General features: G+C 36.6%; 1 protein-coding gene across 2 annotated transcripts; it reads left to right on the top strand.

Annotated features, from left to right (window-relative positions):
- Positions 1–1,968: 1,968 nt before the first annotated feature.
- Positions 1,969–18,694, top strand: LOC125219928 (protein MOR1-like). 2 transcript variants are annotated; one of them, XM_089064287.1, is made up of 54 exons: positions 1,969–2,280; positions 2,450–2,555; positions 2,664–2,787; positions 3,272–3,351; positions 3,449–3,626; positions 3,715–3,779; positions 4,060–4,142; positions 4,541–4,626; positions 4,718–4,831; positions 4,959–5,078; positions 5,285–5,387; positions 5,944–6,080; positions 6,435–6,500; positions 6,583–6,700; positions 6,793–6,830; positions 7,277–7,348; positions 7,491–7,598; positions 7,701–7,806; positions 8,597–8,709; positions 8,807–8,894; positions 9,108–9,208; positions 9,712–9,819; positions 9,907–10,012; positions 10,125–10,204; positions 10,290–10,436; positions 10,522–10,597; positions 10,684–10,808; positions 11,042–11,152; positions 11,238–11,387; positions 11,474–11,548; positions 11,649–11,730; positions 11,843–11,964; positions 12,037–12,138; positions 12,258–12,332; positions 12,577–12,672; positions 12,751–12,852; positions 13,160–13,261; positions 13,351–13,533; positions 13,624–13,735; positions 13,893–13,969; positions 14,045–14,124; positions 14,724–14,786; positions 14,936–15,059; positions 15,649–15,772; positions 15,853–15,929; positions 16,041–16,199; positions 16,303–16,461; positions 16,572–16,669; positions 16,781–16,937; positions 17,026–17,142; positions 17,247–17,342; positions 17,465–17,536; positions 17,800–18,091; positions 18,173–18,694. In XM_089064287.1, exons 1-54 carry the CDS (start codon positions 2,121–2,123, stop codon positions 18,400–18,402), a joined length of 6,045 nt encoding a protein of 2,014 aa, XP_088920413.1. In that variant the 5' UTR covers positions 1,969–2,120; the 3' UTR covers positions 18,403–18,694. The 2 variants fall into 2 exon arrangements, with proteins under 2 accessions (XP_088920413.1, XP_088920414.1); XM_089064288.1 differs by lacking the exons at positions 1,969–2,280; positions 2,450–2,555; positions 2,664–2,787; ... (2 more) ...; positions 3,715–3,779; positions 4,060–4,142 and having other exon boundaries at positions 4,990–5,078.
- Positions 18,695–18,863: the final 169 nt, after the last annotated feature.

Genomic DNA, 18,863 nt, shown 5'->3' with positions numbered 1-18,863 from the left:
TCTCAAAGCATTGTGTTGATATTTTCGAAACACTATATTGACATTTTCATCCAAAACCCTAATTTGGAGTTTTTTTTTATTTTATTAATAAAAACGAAAATTACACGTGGCAAATTATAGACCACACGTTTTCTAAAATCCTATGGCCTTAAATTAGTTGTAGTTAACAATTGATCACCCCCTTGCAAGACAAGTGGTACTTAATTTTTTGTATACTATTCAGTGACTATATACATGTTTGTGTTATTGATAGTTAGAAAATAATGAATAAAAACTTTTATTACTTAATAAAAATAGTATTTTTACCAAATATGTTAAACTACAACCATTTTGCAATAAAAGCAATTGTTACTTTACTTGTATATGTACTTTGAGACGATGATAAATGAGTATGAAGTACTGATATGAATTACATTTGAAATACATACAATTTAGTATAACATATGGGGAGTGTTAGAGTGTCACCACCTTTTAAAATAATATCATACCATCATTTCTAGCCAATCATTTATATATGTGGATGAATAATAAGCTGCCACATGGCAATTTTTTTTTTTATAAAAAAGACGGCCAGCAATATATTGTACACTATATAACAAATTTTTTTCGCCAGCAATATCCAACATGCTATACAACAATCTATAGATTGCTGTGTAGCGTTTATAATATTGATGTATAAGTGGTGTCACAGTGTCACTTTAAAAAGGGTTGTCATTTTAATATAAACCTATTTATATGTGTATATTATCAGTCACAATAGTTTTAAACATTAAAATGAGCTATCAATGCAATGAGATATGAATTTTTTTGATTAAAGAGTTAATAGTTTGATCTACTAGATTGTTACTCCACATGATTAAATATTTATTTTAGACAAAATCTTTTATTTGCGCGCTTATAACACACACGTCTCTTCCTAGTAATGTCGACCCGCATACGATCTATATATTTTCTTAAAAAACCGTATGAATAGAGAGAAGCTTAATGAGATGTTGTCGTTGTGTAGTTCACAACCTCCCACCGCCGCTTTCGTGACTCATGCACCGCATTCCTGCTGCTGTCTCCAATCATGCCGACTCTTATGCGACTCTCCAATTTATAAAATGGACTATAAATCGAAAATCCAAAAAAATTAAAATTGCAAATGACAAGTGTTTCCCAATTTCATTACCTCGCTCCTTCATTAGCTAAAACTAATGACTAAATCTTTAAAAATAAAGGATTGAATCAATAAAAACTATCCCTCTGTTCCAATAAAGATGACTCACTTTTATTTTTTGTTTGTTATAATTAAGATACTATGAATTAAAATAGAATCACCTTTATCTCAACTTTATTCATTTTACTTACTTTACTCTTTCAACTCAACACATGAAATAAAACTGTATAAAATTCCGTATCACTCAAAGAAGGGATATCTTTCTTGGAATGAAGTGAGTACCGATGATCATACTGAATGTCGCATGTAATATAATCACCTCATATATTTTCTTTTATTTTTTTAACGGACGATGAGACAAGCTACTAACTTTTCTTTAATGGAAAAAAATTAATTCAAGATTTTCAAAAAATCATAGCGGCAGCTTACCTATCATATTATTTTATTAAGGTGGATTAACAAATGCAATAATTCCACCTCAATTTTAAATTTTTAACCATCAAAACATTTTGAATTCCAAATATTTTAATATAGGCCCCGCTCCAATCCTCTTCAAATTACACCGCTCAACCACCCACTCGCCCGCACGCGCTCTTTGTGATCCTAATCGCCCATCCTCCTTACACCTGGCAGCATCCGCCACATGTACGGCCACGATTCGCTCGTCGATACACGCGCTCATGTTCGAGTCCAACCCTCCATCTGCCCCGAAACGTAAAACATAAAATTAGCCCTCTCTGTCTCTCTCCTCTGTTTTATTCTCTTTTTCGAATGTGTGAGAGAGAAAATATATTACTGTCGCACCCACCCACCCTCCCATCCCACCTCCCCCACACTGAACCCTCGCCGGCACTAGCCTGAGTGTGGCGAATCGATCGCCGGAGATTCCAGCTGCGAAATCGCGCCGTCATTCGGTGCCGGATTCGATTGAGGTATTCATCGTCGGTGAAAAGTATAGGAAATGTCGGAGGATGAGAAGCTGCTGAAGGAGGCGAAGAAATTGCCGTGGGAGGATCGGCTCGCGCACAAGAATTGGAAAGTGCGGAACGATGCGAATATCGATTTGGCGGCCGTTTGCGACGGTATAACAGATCCCAAGGACCCGCGCCTTCGTGAATTCGGTGAGGATTTTGATTGTTTTGCGAGATAGATCTAGTTTGTTTTGTGGCTGTTTGATCGGGCCTAGTTGATCTAAGGAAGGATACGGCGAATGCGGAGGTGTTAATGTGGTTTGGATTACTGCAGCTCGTTGCTATTCCTTTTGGCTTAATCCTGGCGGTTTTTTGTTAGGTCCGTTTTTCAGGAAGGCGGTGGCTGATTCCAATGCACCGGTGCAGGAGAAGGCTCTGGATGCGCTCATTGCGTTTTTGAAAGCTGCAGATGCTGATGCTGGGAGGTGAATTGTTTTTTTATAGGATTTTGTTTTTGAATTCAACTGAATTTGTTTTGAATACTGCTGAATGAGCTGCTCATTGAGTCGTTAATGGTTTGGTTTCGGTTGCAGATATGCAAAAGAGGTATGCGATGCAATCGTGACAAAATGTCTGACTGGAAGACCTAAAACGGTGGAGAAGGCACAGATATCATTTATGCTTTGGGTGGAGTTGGAGGCTGTCGAAGCTTTCCTGGTACTTGTCAAATCAATAATCTGTTTATATTCAGTGACTTAATTTGTTCTTCTCTTCTGCTTATGTAACAATGGCAAGTATATATCTGGCTCTTAGATGATCAGTTGTCTAACTCATCCCATTGCATGCCACCTTTGTCCGATTAGGCGTGTAAATATCAAATTGATAGTATTACTACGAGGGATGGAACAAAAACTTAGGCTAAGATATCTTTGTTGGTACCTCACAAATCAGGTCATCGTTCATGAGAAATACTTTTAGTCCTCTTTATTCTGGCTAGATCATGTCTATGATGCATGGTTTCTGATAACTTTAACTACTCGTGTAGTCTATATGCTTAATTGCTAAGTCTTTTCAATGAAAATGAAAAACTTCCCTTATCACATTTGATATGTATATTTGATGCATCCACAATCTGCATTGTTTTAGATGATGAAGTTCTGATTTGATATTCCTAATTGGTTAAACAATGTCTACTTTCTAGGATGCTATGGAGAAAGGCATTAAAAATAAAGTGGCCAAAGCTGTTGTACCTGCGATTGATGTCATGTTTCAGGCATTAAGGTGGGTTATTTATTAGTCTATTTTTTCTTGTCTTTTCTCAAGCAAAATGCCTCTATTTCCTCCTGAATTACCATGACATTTCCGAGGATATCGTCAGTGAATTTGGGTCAAAGATAATACCGCCAAAAAGAATATTGAAGATGCTTCCTGAACTTTTTGATCATCAAGATCAGAATGTTCGTGCTTCTTCGAAAGGGCTGACACTAGAGCTTTGCCGTTGGATAGGAAAAGATCCTGTCAAGTCAATATTGTTTGAAAAGATGCGAGATACAATGGTATTCCAATTTCAGATTTGTGTTAGATTCTTCTTTCCTACAATTATGCTGTTTATGTCATTGTTTTTCTTGTTCTCTTATAATTAAGAAAAAAGAGTTGGAGGCTGAGCTTGGTAATGTCACTGGAAATGCAAAACCAACCCGCAAAATCAGGTGATTCTTTCTCTCAATTTTACTGAGGTATTGATACTCTGTCGTGCTCTCCTGTCACTGATATTTGTTTTTATTTTTATTTTTAATTTTAATGATGCAGTGTTCTTAGTACATTGATATAGTGAATCTTCCTTTTGTAAGAAAGTTATGTTGCATATTTTGATGATCACTCTGACGTCAGTGTTTGAGAGCATTTGCAATGTCTTTGTAGTCGATTTGGTAGTTATTGTTTTAAGTGCTAATAGTTATTGTTTTAACTGTTGCATTTTCTATTCGTCAGGTCTGAGCAGGACAAGGAGCCCGAACCAGAAGCTGTTTCTGAGGCTGTGGGTTCTGTACCCACTGAAGAGAGTGTAGCCGATGGTATGTGTACTCTGAAATCATTTTGGTCTTTGATCTATGTTTCTGGCCTATATTGTAAAGTCCCCACATATTGTTTTGTATTTGAACAATGTTTCTGGCCAAATTCAATATTGTAAAGTCCCCACGTAGCCTAGGATCGAGGCAATTCAATGCAACCTCTTACTTTTGCAGAATCTGCCCACCCCCTGGCCTAGCCCAATCCTGGGTCAGGTTCTAGGTTTTCCGTGAACCACAATTTTGTACGCAACACTGATTCCGGCCCAACCATCTTAAGCTATAATAAATTGAAGCTGGCTTTGTAAATGATATTGCTATTGTACCTTCATGGTTTTTTTTTTTTACCTTAGTGGCTTAGTATTATGCTGTCTTTTACGAGTCTAAGATATCTTCCCTATCAGCTCCTCAAGAGATAGATGAGTATGACCTGGTGGATCCAGTTGATATATTGACGCCTTTGGAGAAGTCTGGATTTTGGGAAGGGGTGGTAAGTGGCCTGTCCTTGTCATTTACCCATAACAAATATTCAAAAAGTTATTTGATGTAGCCTTATATTCATACTTTTTGTATTTTTTCAGAAAGCTTCAAAATGGTCTGAGAGGAAAGAGGCCGTTGCTGAACTAACCAAACTTGCATCCACCAAAAAGATTGCTCCTGGAGATTTTTCAGAAGTATGTCGAACATTAAAGAAGGTATGCTATGGTTTCCTTGACCACAACTCAATCCAGATTTTTCTTGACTTCATGCAGAACATATTGTTTGTGTTAATATCTTGACCATGGAATTGGTGTTGCCTGCACAACATTTTGAATTTTGCAGCTTATCACAGATGTAAACATTGCTGTTGCAGTTGAAGCAATTCAAGCACTGGGAAACCTTGCTAGGGGTCTGAGAACCCATTTTTCGGCCAGTTGTCGCTTCTTATTGCCTGTACTACTGGTTAGTCCAGTACCATGTTATATTTTTTTTGAAATTACAGTTGCAAAAATCCCCCAAAATGTCATCTTTATGTTTTGCGATTCTGTCCTTTACTAATTGGAATTGGAATAGAGCCGATACCCTACAACCCTTAGAGTTGATAAGATATAATCTGTGAGTTTTGATTATTGCTTGACATGAGCTGGATCTTTGCTGATGATGTGTAGGAGAAATTGAAAGAGAAGAAGCCTACTTCAACCGAGGCCCTTACCCAAACTCTTCAGGCAATGCACAAGTCCGGATGCTTGAGTCTGACTGACACTGTTGAAGGCATGATCTACCTTTATTTCAATTCTGAACTGTTGTTTAACCTCTGCATCACATCATTTCCTTGTGCAGTTGTGCTTAGAATACATCTTGTTAGCTTTCTAGCTTTTTCCCCCTGCACTTTCCTGTTTTTCATTTTTTATTGTGTTTTATCATGTATCAGGCCTTATGTTTGTTCTAGCTTAGCTCATTCATCATCGTGTTGACTTTTATTATATAGGACATTTTAAGCAATTGCATTTCCACAAATTTTCATGTATTTGCCTCAATCATTGACATCAAGATGTATATGTCTCCTTGTGCTGCATTATTGATCACATGCTATCTGAAAGCAGTGTTCTCGGGCACTGGAATTATTGGTTATAAATTGCATAACATATAAATGTATTTTCTAATAGTTTCTTAACTGCTTGGAAATATGGCTTACCTATTGGTTGAACTAATTGATTATATGCATGGTTACTCAAGGTACAAAAAAGAAGATGTGGTCTTTATTTGGGTTCGTAATGAGAAAGTTTTTTCTACAGTTTGAATCCTACTGATTATAGTCTTCCTGCAGATGTGAAGGTAGCAGTGAAAAACAAAGTTCCTCTTGTAAGGTCGTTGACGTTGAGCTGGGTTACATTCTGTATTGAAACCAGTAACAAAGCGGTCATACTTAAAGTTCACAAGGAATATGTTCCCATATGCATGGAGGTTAGTAGCATAAAGTGTTTTTGTCAAACATGCAGATTTATTTTCATATTTTTCAATCAATTACTTCTTTCACACCTTATATTGAATCAATAATAAGTCTCAGAATCTCATTGTTTGAATTGAGTAGCTCCAGTGTAAAACAAACTTTATATATCATAAAGAAATATGTCAGAGATGTTAGTGAGAAATATTCAGTTCTTGATTTTGTTTAGCTATATGTACATTGTTGCTAAAAGCATGAACAATTTTCTGTTAAGCCACTACTCAAATCGTTTAATTTATCGTTGTAGTATCATTATGATGGGCCATTGGCTACTTTTTGTGTTCTCTAAATTGATCTGTATGAATTTTCAGTCCCTTAATGATGGAACACCTGATGTGAGGGATGCAGCTTTCTCAGCTTTGGCAGCTATTGCCAAGGTAATTATTTCAAGGTTTTCCATCTACATCTCATTATAATTTTAACTGCCAATTCAGTAGTTTTGCCATTTCTTTTATTTAGATGGTTGGTATGAGACCTTTGGAGAAGTCTCTAGAAAAGCTGGATGACGTCAGACAAAAGAAGTTATCTGAAATGATTGGGGGGTCGACAGGGGATCCTTCTACTCTTCCAAACTCAGGTTTGATATCTGATTTTTGTTGTATACTTGGTAACTGAAATTGTAGTTATATTTGATGTATATTTTGATCTTTGTCATTACAATACTCTCAGGTGTGGCTCAATCTTCTGGTGGAGTTGTGACCACAGGGGTAAATACTTAACTTAGCATTTTTTTCTTATTATTGTGGAATGAGCTCATTGCGAAGTACTATGATTTCACTCTAATCTGAAACATAAAAGAGATCATGAAATTTAGAATCATTTTCTATAATCTTTTGACATTCAAATAAAATTGATTAGTATCTTAGTCATCAGGGCCTAACGTATAACTTTGAAACCACATTTAGTGATCTTAAATTTTCATGACTTTTATAGACTGTTCAGTAGCTTTCGATCTAGTTATATATGAAATCTTTGATCATATGACGGAACACTTAGTCCTTTAATAAGTTTGTGTATCTGCGATTCCATATGCACTCTCCTGCTTCTCCTGAAATCATTGCTGATGTAAGTTGTGCCAGATTGCACTGTCAATGAGGTATGATGTGGACTGCTTTCATGTTGATCACGTTTTGCTTTCTATCGCTTTATGCAGGCCTCTGATTCATCATTTGTTAAAAGATCAGCAGCTAGCATGCTTAGTGGAAAGAAGCCTATTGCCGCAGCTGTAAGTACAATGTTAAATGTTATTTTCCTAGGAGACGGATTACGAGCACCTATTCTAGAGACATCTAGCTACTTCACATTCACATATGGTTAATCACTGTTGACTCTCCCTTTTTGCTTGTTGTATGCCAATCTTCTTTTAGCCAGCTGCCACTAAGAAAGCGGCATCTGGAAAATCTAGTACCAACAAAAAGAGTGATGGAGGACAAACAACAAAAGTTTCTAAGCCTGTGGAGCATGAAGATGTTGAGGTCTGAGCTGCTGATTTCTTTTTTCCCCTCTACATGTTGTATGATGGCTGAATACATTATTAGGGAGATTTTTTTGATTAACTGACCCAGTTTTCTTTACAGCCGACAGAAATGAGTTTGGAAGAGATTGAGAGCAGATTAGGATCTCTTATTCAAGCAGAGACAATTACTCAACTAAAAAGTGCCGTGTGGAAAGAGCGGCTTGAAGGTTAGGGTTCAAATTACTGCTTGACTTTATTTTTGACAGCTTACAGAAAATAGTGATTGTGTGTTTGGTCTCTCAACTGAGATTTTGGACACAATATCATGCATCATAGAAATTTGTACGTATGGCAACAATGTTATCTGGCTCTGATGCTGATATATGCTTAGAAAAAGAACTCTTGACCTGTGCATCAGTTTTGCAAGTCAGTTGGTGTCGTTTGATCATTTCATAGATCATTTTTCAATATAATTTTATCATTCTTTTTTTCTTGAGGAATTTTCTATGCTCTTGTGGAAGAAATTGTTAGTTTTTCTATGTGTGGTTTTCCTTTTCTAGTTCCTAAATATTTTATAGGTTTAGCAACTTTATTCTGGTATTGTTCTGTCTTAGTCATTCTTTCTCCAAAAATTACAAGTTTATGTAGACTTGGTTTGTATTTTTCTTCCGCTTTTGAGAAAAACCTTTATCCATTCCTTTGCCATTGTTTAACTGGGATAAATTTATCATGGATATTTGAAGCGAAGTAGTATCTGAGGTGTAGATTAATCCTCATATCCTGCCTTTATATTTTTAATTTTCTTGATATTCTCTTTGCTTCATCCGGTGAATATTTAAATGCTCCTTTATTTATTGATCTTTTATAATAAGGCTAGACATTACTACATTATAATATGCATATTATCTTTGGCTTTTTGATGTTAGAGTATTGCACGTATGTAATCAATTTATCTTTGTTATCTTGCTACTGTTAAAATCTGTACTCTAATTTTGATTTATTAATTTTTTGTTTCAGCTATTGTGTCTTTTAAGGAGCAGGTTGAATCACAAACAGATTTGGATCCATCTGTTGAAATGTTGATCCGTTTACTTTGTGTTATTCCTGGCTGGAATGAGAAAAATGTGCAGGTGCTACATCCAGAAACTTATAATTTTTATATAACTTATTTGTTTTTATGGACTTCTTGGACTACTGACCTTAGCCTAAGCATTGTCTGTTGAGCAGGTCCAGCAACAAGTTATAGATATTGTCACTCACATTGCTGCGACAGCATCAAAGTTTCCTAAAAAGTGTGTTGTGCTTTGCCTTTCAGGTCAGAAACTTCTGTAGTTTGGTGCAAACAGTAACTTGAAAATTTAACACTATGTTATAGCATTTCTTTAATTGGCTTAAGTAGTCATTTCTTGCAGGTGTAAATCTTACATGTAGCTTTGAGATGCAAATGCTCATAGTTGTCTGATGTTCTCTGAGTTAAAATTAATAAGCTTTTGGTTATTTCTTACATGTGCTAGTTTTTACTTGATAGGTATTACTGAAAGAGTAGCTGACATAAAGACTCGTGCTCAAGCCATGAAGTGTCTTTCCACTTTTTGTGAAGCTGTGGGTCCTGGTTTTATTTTTGAGAGGGTAGTTCCTTCTTCATTTGTATTTATTTATGCCCCTCAAGGAATAAATCATATGTAAACAAATGAAAATTATAAGTTATATAATTAAATACATAAAAATGTAGCAAATATATGAAAACACATTAAAACACAGCAAATATACAAAAACACATTAATATTGTAAGTTCATAACCAAATTAAAGTTTGATAATTAGGGTTAGGGTCCAGGCTAGTGTCTCGTTGAGGAAAGTTGTAGAATTGAGAGAGAGAGAAGGTGAGAGTAAAGTCTGATAATCAGGGTTAGGGTTCAGGCTAATGTCTCGTAGAGGAAAGTTGGAGAATGGAGAGAGAGAGTGGCTCTTTCAGATGGAATGTAAAGTTTGTGATATTTTAGACCAATTTTAAAGTTTATGGGAAACACCAGAATTAGGCCAAAGTTTGTGGTTTTAGGGACCAATATCCCAAGGTAATTTGTCACATTGAGAAACATATTTGAATTTATTATTTCTCATGTGGCTCTTTCAGATGTATAAAATTATGAAGGAGCACAAGAATCCAAAGGTTCTTAGTGAAGGCCTGTTGTGGATGGTTTCCGCAGTGGATGACTTTGGTACTTCTCATATTAAGTTGAAGGTGCTCAACTTATTAATAAGAATTCTCTCATTACTTTCTGACTTAGATTCTGACTTGGTTTTAACATGAGTAAAAATTGTTTTCCAGGATTTAATTGACTTCTGCAAGGATGTTGGATTACAATCTAGTGCAGCTGCAACTAGAAATGCTACAGTTAAACTGATCGGTGTCCTTCATAAGTTTGTTGGTCCAGGTGATACATTTTTTAATCTCAGCTTTCATATGTTAAGAGGGGGTTTATTGAATCATTATAGTCAGATGTTAAGAGGAATTGAGTTATTAACTATATTTTACTCTCCTTGAAGATATAAAGGGATTTCTGTCTGATGTGAAACCTGCTCTACTAAGTACTCTTGATGCCGAGTATGAAAAAAACCCGCATGAGGTAAATTCTTTTCGGTGTTAAACTGTCATTTTTCCCATGATCAGTTTGTTCTTCATCTCAAATTATCAAACATTACTCTTTGCAGGCATCTGCAGTTCCAAAGAAGGTTGTTAAAGTAACTGATTCTACATCATCTGCGGTGACTGGTGGCATGGATGGTCTTCCACGTGAAGATATCAGTGAAAAGATCACCCCCACTTTGTTAAAAGGCTTAGAGAGTTCTGATTGGAAGGTTTGTTTTATATATGTTTGTTAATCATCAAATCTGTGAATGGTTTGAGAGGGCATGCTTTTAATCTGACTTTATCTTCTTCTAGATCCGCTTGGAATCTATTGAAAGCATAACCAAAATTCTGGAAGAGGCGAACAAACGTATTCTGCCTGCTGGAACTGGTACGTTTAGGGAAAAATTTGAAATAACTATCAACTTTTCTATATATAATATTATCTATATGATATGCCTGGTTATCTTGCTTTAGGAGATTTATTTGGAGCTCTAAAAGGGCGTCTACATGACAGTAACAAAAATTTGATTATTGCCACTTTGTCCACTATTGGTGCTCTTGCGACTGCGATGGGACAGCCAGTTGAGAAGTCAAGCAAGGTACTCTTTTATACTATTAGTTATAGGTTTATTAAGAGTCTCTTGCGCTAACTAACTGTGATATACAATCCCAATATGATAAATTTTAAACACTTGGGATCATTAAGCAATCCCAAATTCCTAAAAGCCATCAGTTGTACTTTTAAATACCAAATTACCAATATTGAAACTCTTCTGCCATGCACATAGCTCCTGTGAACGCTTGATCATTTACATGAATGTGGCTCATGCAGGGCATTCTTTCAGATGTCTTGAAGTGTCTTGGCGACAACAAAAAGCTTATGCGTGAGTGTACATTGAGTACCTTAGATGCTTGGCTTGGTGCTGCTCATCTTGATAAGATGGTCTGTAGTCGATTTGGAAAATAGTGTTTTTTGTCCTCCTCCTGCTTTGAGTATCCTTGACCTCATCATTTGTTGCTGTCTTCAGCTTCCATATGTTACAGCTGTTCTCACAGACGCTAAAGTAGGCGCAGAAGGGCGCAAGGATCTTTTTGATTGGCTATCAAGACAACTTACTGGATTGGCTGAATTTCCCGATGCAATACAGCTGCTCAAACCCACTGCGTCTGCTATGACGGTATTTCATTATGCCAAGTGGTTATTTTGTAGGTAGCTGCTTGTGTCAACTTTATGTCTCAGGTTTTTTCTTGGTTACCTCTCCAGGATAAATCAGCAGATGTTCGTAAAGCTGCTGAAGCATGCTTTAATGAAATATTGAGGGTTTGTGGTCAAGAAACGGTATGAACATCCAAAATTTTTATTACTTGATTAAGGTTTGCTAACTCTGTTAGCCGCTAGGTGGCTATTGAACTAGTATCTTATATCTGTCCTCTTATAGGTTTCCAAAAATTTGAGAGACATACAAGGTTCTGCTTTAGCTATAATTAGCGAGCGACTGAAGCCATATGGAGCTTTTCAAGGTATTATGCTTCTTACCATTAACTCATTCATCTCCTACTAAAAAAGATATAATGTTTTTCCACTTATCCATATCATTATATTGATTTTTTTCGTGCCACATATCCATTGCAGATAATTATGACTCTGGTAGATCTGTTTCATCAAGCATGACATCCAAAAGCAGCCTAAAGACAGCAAAGCCAAATGGTCATGGCGACCGTGCATCTCGGCATGGCAGCAGAAATGCACCTTCAGTATGTATTCTGTGGTTAATATCTTTCTTCTGAAACATAATGTATTTGTTAATTGATGTCCTGTTTATTTAGAGAGCTGTTCCTAGCAAGGGATCCAGGCAAGAATCCATCTTGTCTGTTCAAGACATCAACATTCAGTCACAAGCTCTGATTAGTCTGAAGGATTCAAACAAGGTACACATTTATTTTTTTAGGGAAACAAAGTGCAATTATTTTGGTAACTGCAGGCTGCTAACATTGTTGTATCTATGATGCAAACAAAGTAGATTGTAAACTTAGTGTTGCTCTCGCAGGATGAGAGAGAGAGAATTATTGTTCGCAGATTCAAATTCGAAGAATTACGTATTGAGCAAATTCAAGATCTTGAGGTTTTTTTTTCTCTTTTAAGATTTCTTTATTAATGTTGTGCTCGTCAGATTTATGTTTGATCCTTTTTTGGTGTACTGTAAAGTGTCTGCTGTATCTTGGTTCTTATAATTTGTGGGATTAGCCTTTTCATATCGTACAGGAGGCCTTTATACAACTTTTTAGAACTTTTGTGTGGCTTGTGTAATTTTTTGCATGTACAACTTTTTAGATGTTAGTAAGTGATTTTGCTTACTCTTCAAACAGAATGATGTCATGAAATACTTCCGAGAGGATCTGCATCGGAGGCTCTTAAGTGCTGACTTCAAAAAGCAAGTTGATGGCATCGAGATGTTGCAAAAGGTTCTTTCAAAATAAATTCTAGTTTTGATTGTGTAACTAGAAATTTCCTTTAACCTTCTGTTTGTTTATGATATACAGGCTCTTCCATCCATGGGAAGAGAGGTGATTGAAGTATTAGATATCCTCTTGAAGTGGTTTGTGTTGAGGTTTTGTGAATCCAATACATCATGCTTACTAAAGGTAAAATAGGATTTTATTTTTTTCTGTTATTTTTTGTCAGCATGCCTGTGTGCTTGGCTGTCTGAATTTATCAAATGATATCTTTGAAAAAGGAATGATTGGTAGCATATGTGATGAGTGTTATTAAAACATTTGTTCATTCATCTTGTTTGTGGAATTGCTAAAATTACAAATTGTTATTGCTAAAACATTAGCTCTCTAATGATGTTACAGGCTGTGAATATATAGGTCTTGATAATTCTTATCTATCATATTTTAACCATCTCAAATCCTTTCTTAAATCTTGATCTTCTGTATCTTTGGTAAGGTACTTGAATTTCTTCCGGAGCTTCTGGATCTGTTGAGAAATGAGGGCTACACTATGACCGAAGCAGAGGCAACCATCTTTCTCCCTTGCTTGGTTGAGAAGGTAACTGATGTGTTATATATGATATGCTTTTCTTTGTTAGAAATTTCTGTCTCAACCAGTATCCAATGTCTTATTCTCTTTTACTGCAGTCTGGGCATAACATTGAAAAAGTTCGAGAAAAAATGCGGGAACTGATGAAGCAAGTCATCCAAACATATTCTGCTGCAAAGACTTTTCCTTATATTTTAGAGGGTTTGCGTTCTAGGAACAACAGAACAAGGATCGAGTCTGCTGACCATGTTGGATTCTTATTAGATAACTATGGAGCTGAGGTAACGAGTTAGCCAGTCCTTCACTGCATTAAGTCTCTAATTCGTTGTTGTTTTTGTGTGCTATATCTTTCCTTGTATTCCTCTTGGCAGATAAGTAGCCAGTTAAAATCCTTGCAAATTGTCGCAAGTTTAACTGCTGAACGAGATGGTGATACCCGCAAAGCTGCATTAAATACTTTGGCTATAGGCTATAAGATTCTTGGTGAGTTTATAACTTACTATTGCTGGGCTGTTCATTTAAACTATTTATATGGTATTCATTGTTTCATAAGCTAAGGAAGTTGTTTTAGCAAGTGAATGCATGGTTATTACTTTTGTTTTGAACATCGTCTTTCTTGACAATTCTGCAAATAATGTAGGTGATGATATTTGGAGATATGTTGGAAAGCTTACTGAGGCACAAAGAAGTATGTTGGATGATAGATTTAAATGGAAGGTCAGTCAGTTGAGGTTCATGTCAATATTTAATTCGGTTCTTCCACTAAACAGTTGTGTTTTTTTGGATCGTCAGGCACGAGAGATGGAGAAGAGGAAGGAAGGCAGGCCAGGAGAAGCTAGAGCTGCCCTAAGACGCTCAGTGCGAGAAAATGTGTACGTTTTTTCATGCACAGTTGCATTTTGTTTAGCCAAACAATGATTATTTCATGGGCATATGTGTTTCTTTTATTTGTCTAGATCTGACTAGGTCCAATTAAGTTTTCATGTAAAGGTGTGCCATCAACATCTTTCAACCAGTTCCTGGCTCAACCTACCTGGAAATCCATTATATATACACTTGATAGTTATATGTTGGTTTTAGTTTATGAACACCATTAAGTGGGAATATCAACATATGTGGATATACTAGTTGTTACTACTAACTAGAGTCCTAGTTTAATCTATCCATCATGTTTTTGTCCCCTCTAAGGCTCATTTCCCATTGAAGTTTAAAATTTCTTTAAGTGGTTAGAACTTTGAGCCAAGTAATCTTGTGACAGAAAAACTGAATGAACAGCTTATGTATGTTGAAATTGCTGTTATATGTGTATACCCTAGAATATACTAAAATGATGGAAAGGAATGTCTTTGGAACCAAATCTATTTCAAGTTGTTCTCTGTCAAGTCAAACATTTATTGTAAAGTGTTGCAGTGCTTTATATTTTCCTAACATTGAAGGGAAAGATCATTAATGACCTCATTAATGCCCACAGGTCTGATCCAGCTGAGCAAAGTGGGGACTTATCAAGATCCATGGGCATCCCAACTTTCAATCGGTACTCAAACTTTTATGTACTGAATTACTAAGTGTCTATTATCAACACCATTATCCAGACTGAGTTGCTATTTTTCCTTGAACCCACTGTCTCATAGTAATTTATAGATGTGTTTGCTATCTACTAATTTCTGTCATTTTTTCTCTTAGGGAGAACTATGGCCTTCCTGAAATCCACACAGATAGACTGCCAATGCCGCGGGCTTATTCTGGTGTTGGCATCACAGACTGGAATGAAGCTTTGGAAATCATAGAATATGGTTCTCCTGAACAGGTATATAAATAAATACCTATGCATGATGTGTCAAAATGTAGCTATTAAGTCTCATTGGGGATAGGGTAAAGATGAGAAATATTTTCTTTTGGAATGCTTTTTCAAAAGATTAGGTATATCCTTGAAATATCTGTTCAGATTTGTTCATCGGTGCATTTGAAAGAAGTTTTCCAAAGAACCAAATAATGCGATAATTTCTGAATATCTGTTATGGTGAATCAATAGTCTTCGAATCACATTTAACTGCGTAAATAACTTTTTGGATTTAGTTTGAAAAGTTTGTACGTTACTGAGGAAGCAAATAGACTGCCCTTTTTTTGATCTGACAAGACTGAGTGGTTGATAATGTTAAAGAATTGCTCATCTGTTATGACCTTGGCATGACCTTCTGATTCTGTATGTTCTCGTGATCTCATATAATCTTATTGCTTGAATTAGAACTTTGTTTATCTAATGTCTATTTTTTCTTCATAATTTTGTTTACTGACAATGTCTCTGATACTGTTTTGTGTGTCCAATGTCATTCCTATATTTATTTGGGAAATTATAGCTAACTTTTGAGAAACTTATAGTTGTTTTTCGCCTGCAGGCTGTTGAAGGGATGAAAGTTGTGTGCCATGAATTGGCACAAGCAACTGCTGACCCCGAGGGGAGCACAATGGATGATATAGTTAAAGATGCTGATAGACTTGTTTCATGCCTGGCGAATAAGGAAATTATTCTGCTATTTTTTTGACATACCTCTTTGGTATTGCTTCCAGGAGATCCTCACAATTGTATCGTTTCTAGCAGGTTGCGAAGACTTTTGACTTCAGCCTCACTGGTGCCTCTTCAAGATCTTGTAAATATGTCCTGAATACTCTGATGCAGGTAAGTAGTCTGACCTTTTAACTAATAATGCCTAAAATTGAAGAGTCGTGTCATGATTTTGATTATTTGGGTGTTAATTGAGGTCTGAAGTTGTTATTGCTTTCGTTGCAGACTTTTCAGAACAAGAGGCTTGCTTATGCAGTTAAGGAGAGTACTCTTGATAGTCTCATCACGGAACTTTTGCTATGGCTTTTGGATGATAGGGTTCCACAGATGGATGATGGAAGTCAACTTTTGAGAGCTTTGAATGTTCTGATGTTAAAGATTCTGGTAACTATTATTGTAAAACTTATGAGGCAAGCATGGCTAGTTTTTCTCCTTCCTCTCTTCTTGTGAATATAATTGCCGTTGTATGGCCGGATTGCACGTGCAGGATAACGCAGAGCGTACTTCATCATTTGCTGTGCTTATAAATCTTTTAAGACCTCTGGATCCATCAAGATGGCCATCTCCAGCATCGAATGAGTCTCTTGCAATCAGAAACCAGAAGTTCTCCGATTTGGTTGTTAAATGTTTGATAAAGCTTACAAAGGTATTATATCTTGACCTGTTTTACTGATGTTTGGTATTTCATCTGTAGTTCAATTAACCTCTCCCGTTAAAGCCGAATAACTTAACACCACTAATATTCGCATGAAACAGGTTTTGCAAAATACCATATATGATGTAGATCTTGATCGTATCCTACAGAGTATCCATGTATATCTGCAAGAACTAGGAATGGATGAAATACGTAAGAGGTACAGTAAATTAACAGTCTTGATCAACATTTTAGGTGTGGCTTGGGGCCACTTTATTGTGGTTTGAACAAGAATGCGTGTTAATTATTTTTTCTTATGGAATGATTGAAGAGCTGGAGCTGATGACAAACCACTTCGAATGGTTAAAACTGTTCTCCACGAGCTTGTTAAACTGCGTGGCACAGCCATCAAAGGTCATCTTTCCATGGTGCCAATTGACATGCAACCCCAACCTATCATTCTTGCCTACATTGATCTAAATCTACAGGTATTTTTGGTGTATGCTTTATGACATGGTGTTTACTTTCATTATTTGCTCACTAATTCACTATCATGCCCTTGATAATATTGAGCAGACACTCGCAGCTGCTAGAATGCTGACGCCATCTGGGTCTGTTGGGCAAACTCACTGGAGTGACTCAACTGCCAACAATGCTGCACCGGCTACACACTCTGCAGATGCTCAGCTGAAGGTACAGCTGTGTCTTTTGTTGGTCGTCATTTTTTTTAGCCTTTTGCCTTTCACCCCATTCATCCCTCCCGTTTCTAAATCTGGACTTGATGTTTGCTATAACAGCAAGAACTTGCTGCAATATTTAAGAAAATTGGCGACAAGCAGACTTGCTCCATTGGTCTGTACGAGCTTTATCGCATAACACAATTGTATCCTCAGGTAAGCAGTGTATATACATGGGTAAATGACTTCATATATACTATATATATATACATATCTGTGGTAATGTGATAGTTTGTGTTATTATATTATAATTTGTATTTTCCTCAATCTTTTCCCAGGTTGATATTTTCGCTCAGTTGCAAAATGCTAGTGAGGCATTTCGAACATACATTAGAGATGGTTTGGCTCAGGTCTGCTCTGATTTAATTGCTGCATTCTGTTGCGCCTTTTATATGATGTCCGTCAATTTCCTTGTTTCCTGCTTATTTTTCTATAGTTATTATCTCTTCGTATGTTTAGTTTATCTTTTCATAATTTGAGTATGTTTACGGGTCTTTAGTTAAGAGTTCTAACAGAGGCGACTGACGTATGATTTGTTATTTTCTAGTTCAGTTTATCAATTAGTTCATTCTGTTGTGCCTTTTGTGTGTTCTGAATTTCATTCTTTTGGCAGATGGAGAAGAATGCAGCTGAAGGAAGGACTCCTTCAAGCGTACCTCTGTCCACTCCTCCACCAGCAACGCTCAATCTTTCTCCAAGATATGGCGCTGTGCCTCCTGTGAATGCAGACCCGTTAAATAACTCGAGAAACATGAATGCAAGTGGTGAACCCCCAAATTTTTCACTACCGCCATCTTTTGCTGAAGACGATCATCGGCTTGTCAATGCCCAGAAAGCATCATACGATCCATCTGGGTTGCAACAGAACTTTGACGAGCCCAGAAACGACAGAATGCCAATTGGTGGTTAGTCAAACTCATCGAGTTTATCTGCTTCTATCTCCAACCCAGCCTTATTCTCACCTTATTATTTACCCAAAACTGCAGTATCAAATGGAACCCTAGACGCGATCAGGGAAAGGATGAAGAGCATCCAGTTAGCAGCTGGCGGAGTGAATCCAGAATCAAGAAGCCGGCCTTTGGTGCAAGTAAACGGGAACGTTAGTGAAGGGCATGGTACTATGCAGGGCGGGATACTACCTATGGACGAGAAAGCGCTATCCGGGCTTCAGGCCCGGATGGAAAGGTTAAAGAGCGGCTCATTCGATTCTATGTAGGTAGAGAGAGTATTCTTTCGTTATTGCGGTGAAGTATCCCTCGGGATGGGATATGCTCATTTTGTAAATGGAGAGTGTGTAAGTAACTACTATACTACATTTTCCTAGTATTATTATTATTACTACTATTATAATTGTGCACATTTTGAGGCTGCAGTAGCTCAGCGCAACCTCATGTAATTTTTGTTTCTAATTCAAGAAATCGAGAGAACATAACCCTAGTGTTGCAACTCGTGCTAGTCCTATGAAACTGATGATTTTAAGTGAAGTGATGTTTCTTATTTTTCTTCTAGTGTATTGCCTCAACTCACCCCCTCCCCCCTCCCAAATCTCGAAAAAGATAATACAACCTTCGCATCATTGTAGTTGAGTCGTTTATTTTTTTTGTCGTTCCACTATAGTTGAGTTATTCATTAGTACTACATTATTCTTCATTTTTCGTGAATGGCATCAGCTCACTT

The sequence above is a fragment of the Salvia hispanica genome, chromosome 2 (genome assembly GCF_029641045.1).
Source record: "Salvia hispanica isolate PSC_SH4W2 chromosome 2, Shi_PSC_v1, whole genome shotgun sequence".
NCBI classification, from domain to species: domain Eukaryota; kingdom Viridiplantae; phylum Streptophyta; class Magnoliopsida; order Lamiales; family Lamiaceae; genus Salvia; species Salvia hispanica.
The sequence above is the reverse complement of the archived record's forward strand: the minus strand, read 5'-3'. Positions and strand labels throughout refer to the sequence as shown.

What these genes read in the sequence shown, in the direction of transcription:
- LOC125219928 (XM_089064287.1), top strand. Translation starts at nt 2,121, where the DNA reads ATGTCGGAGGATGAGAAGCTGCTGAAGGAGGCGAAGAAATTGCCGTGG. An exon ending in TCCTGAATACTCTGATGCAG is followed by an intron (nt 15,930 to 16,040) that starts GTAAGTAGTCTG and finishes CTTTCGTTGCAG; the next exon opens with ACTTTTCAGAACAAGAGGCT. An exon ending in CGACAGAATGCCAATTGGTG is followed by an intron (nt 18,092 to 18,172) that starts GTTAGTCAAACT and finishes CCAAAACTGCAG; the next exon opens with TATCAAATGGAACCCTAGAC.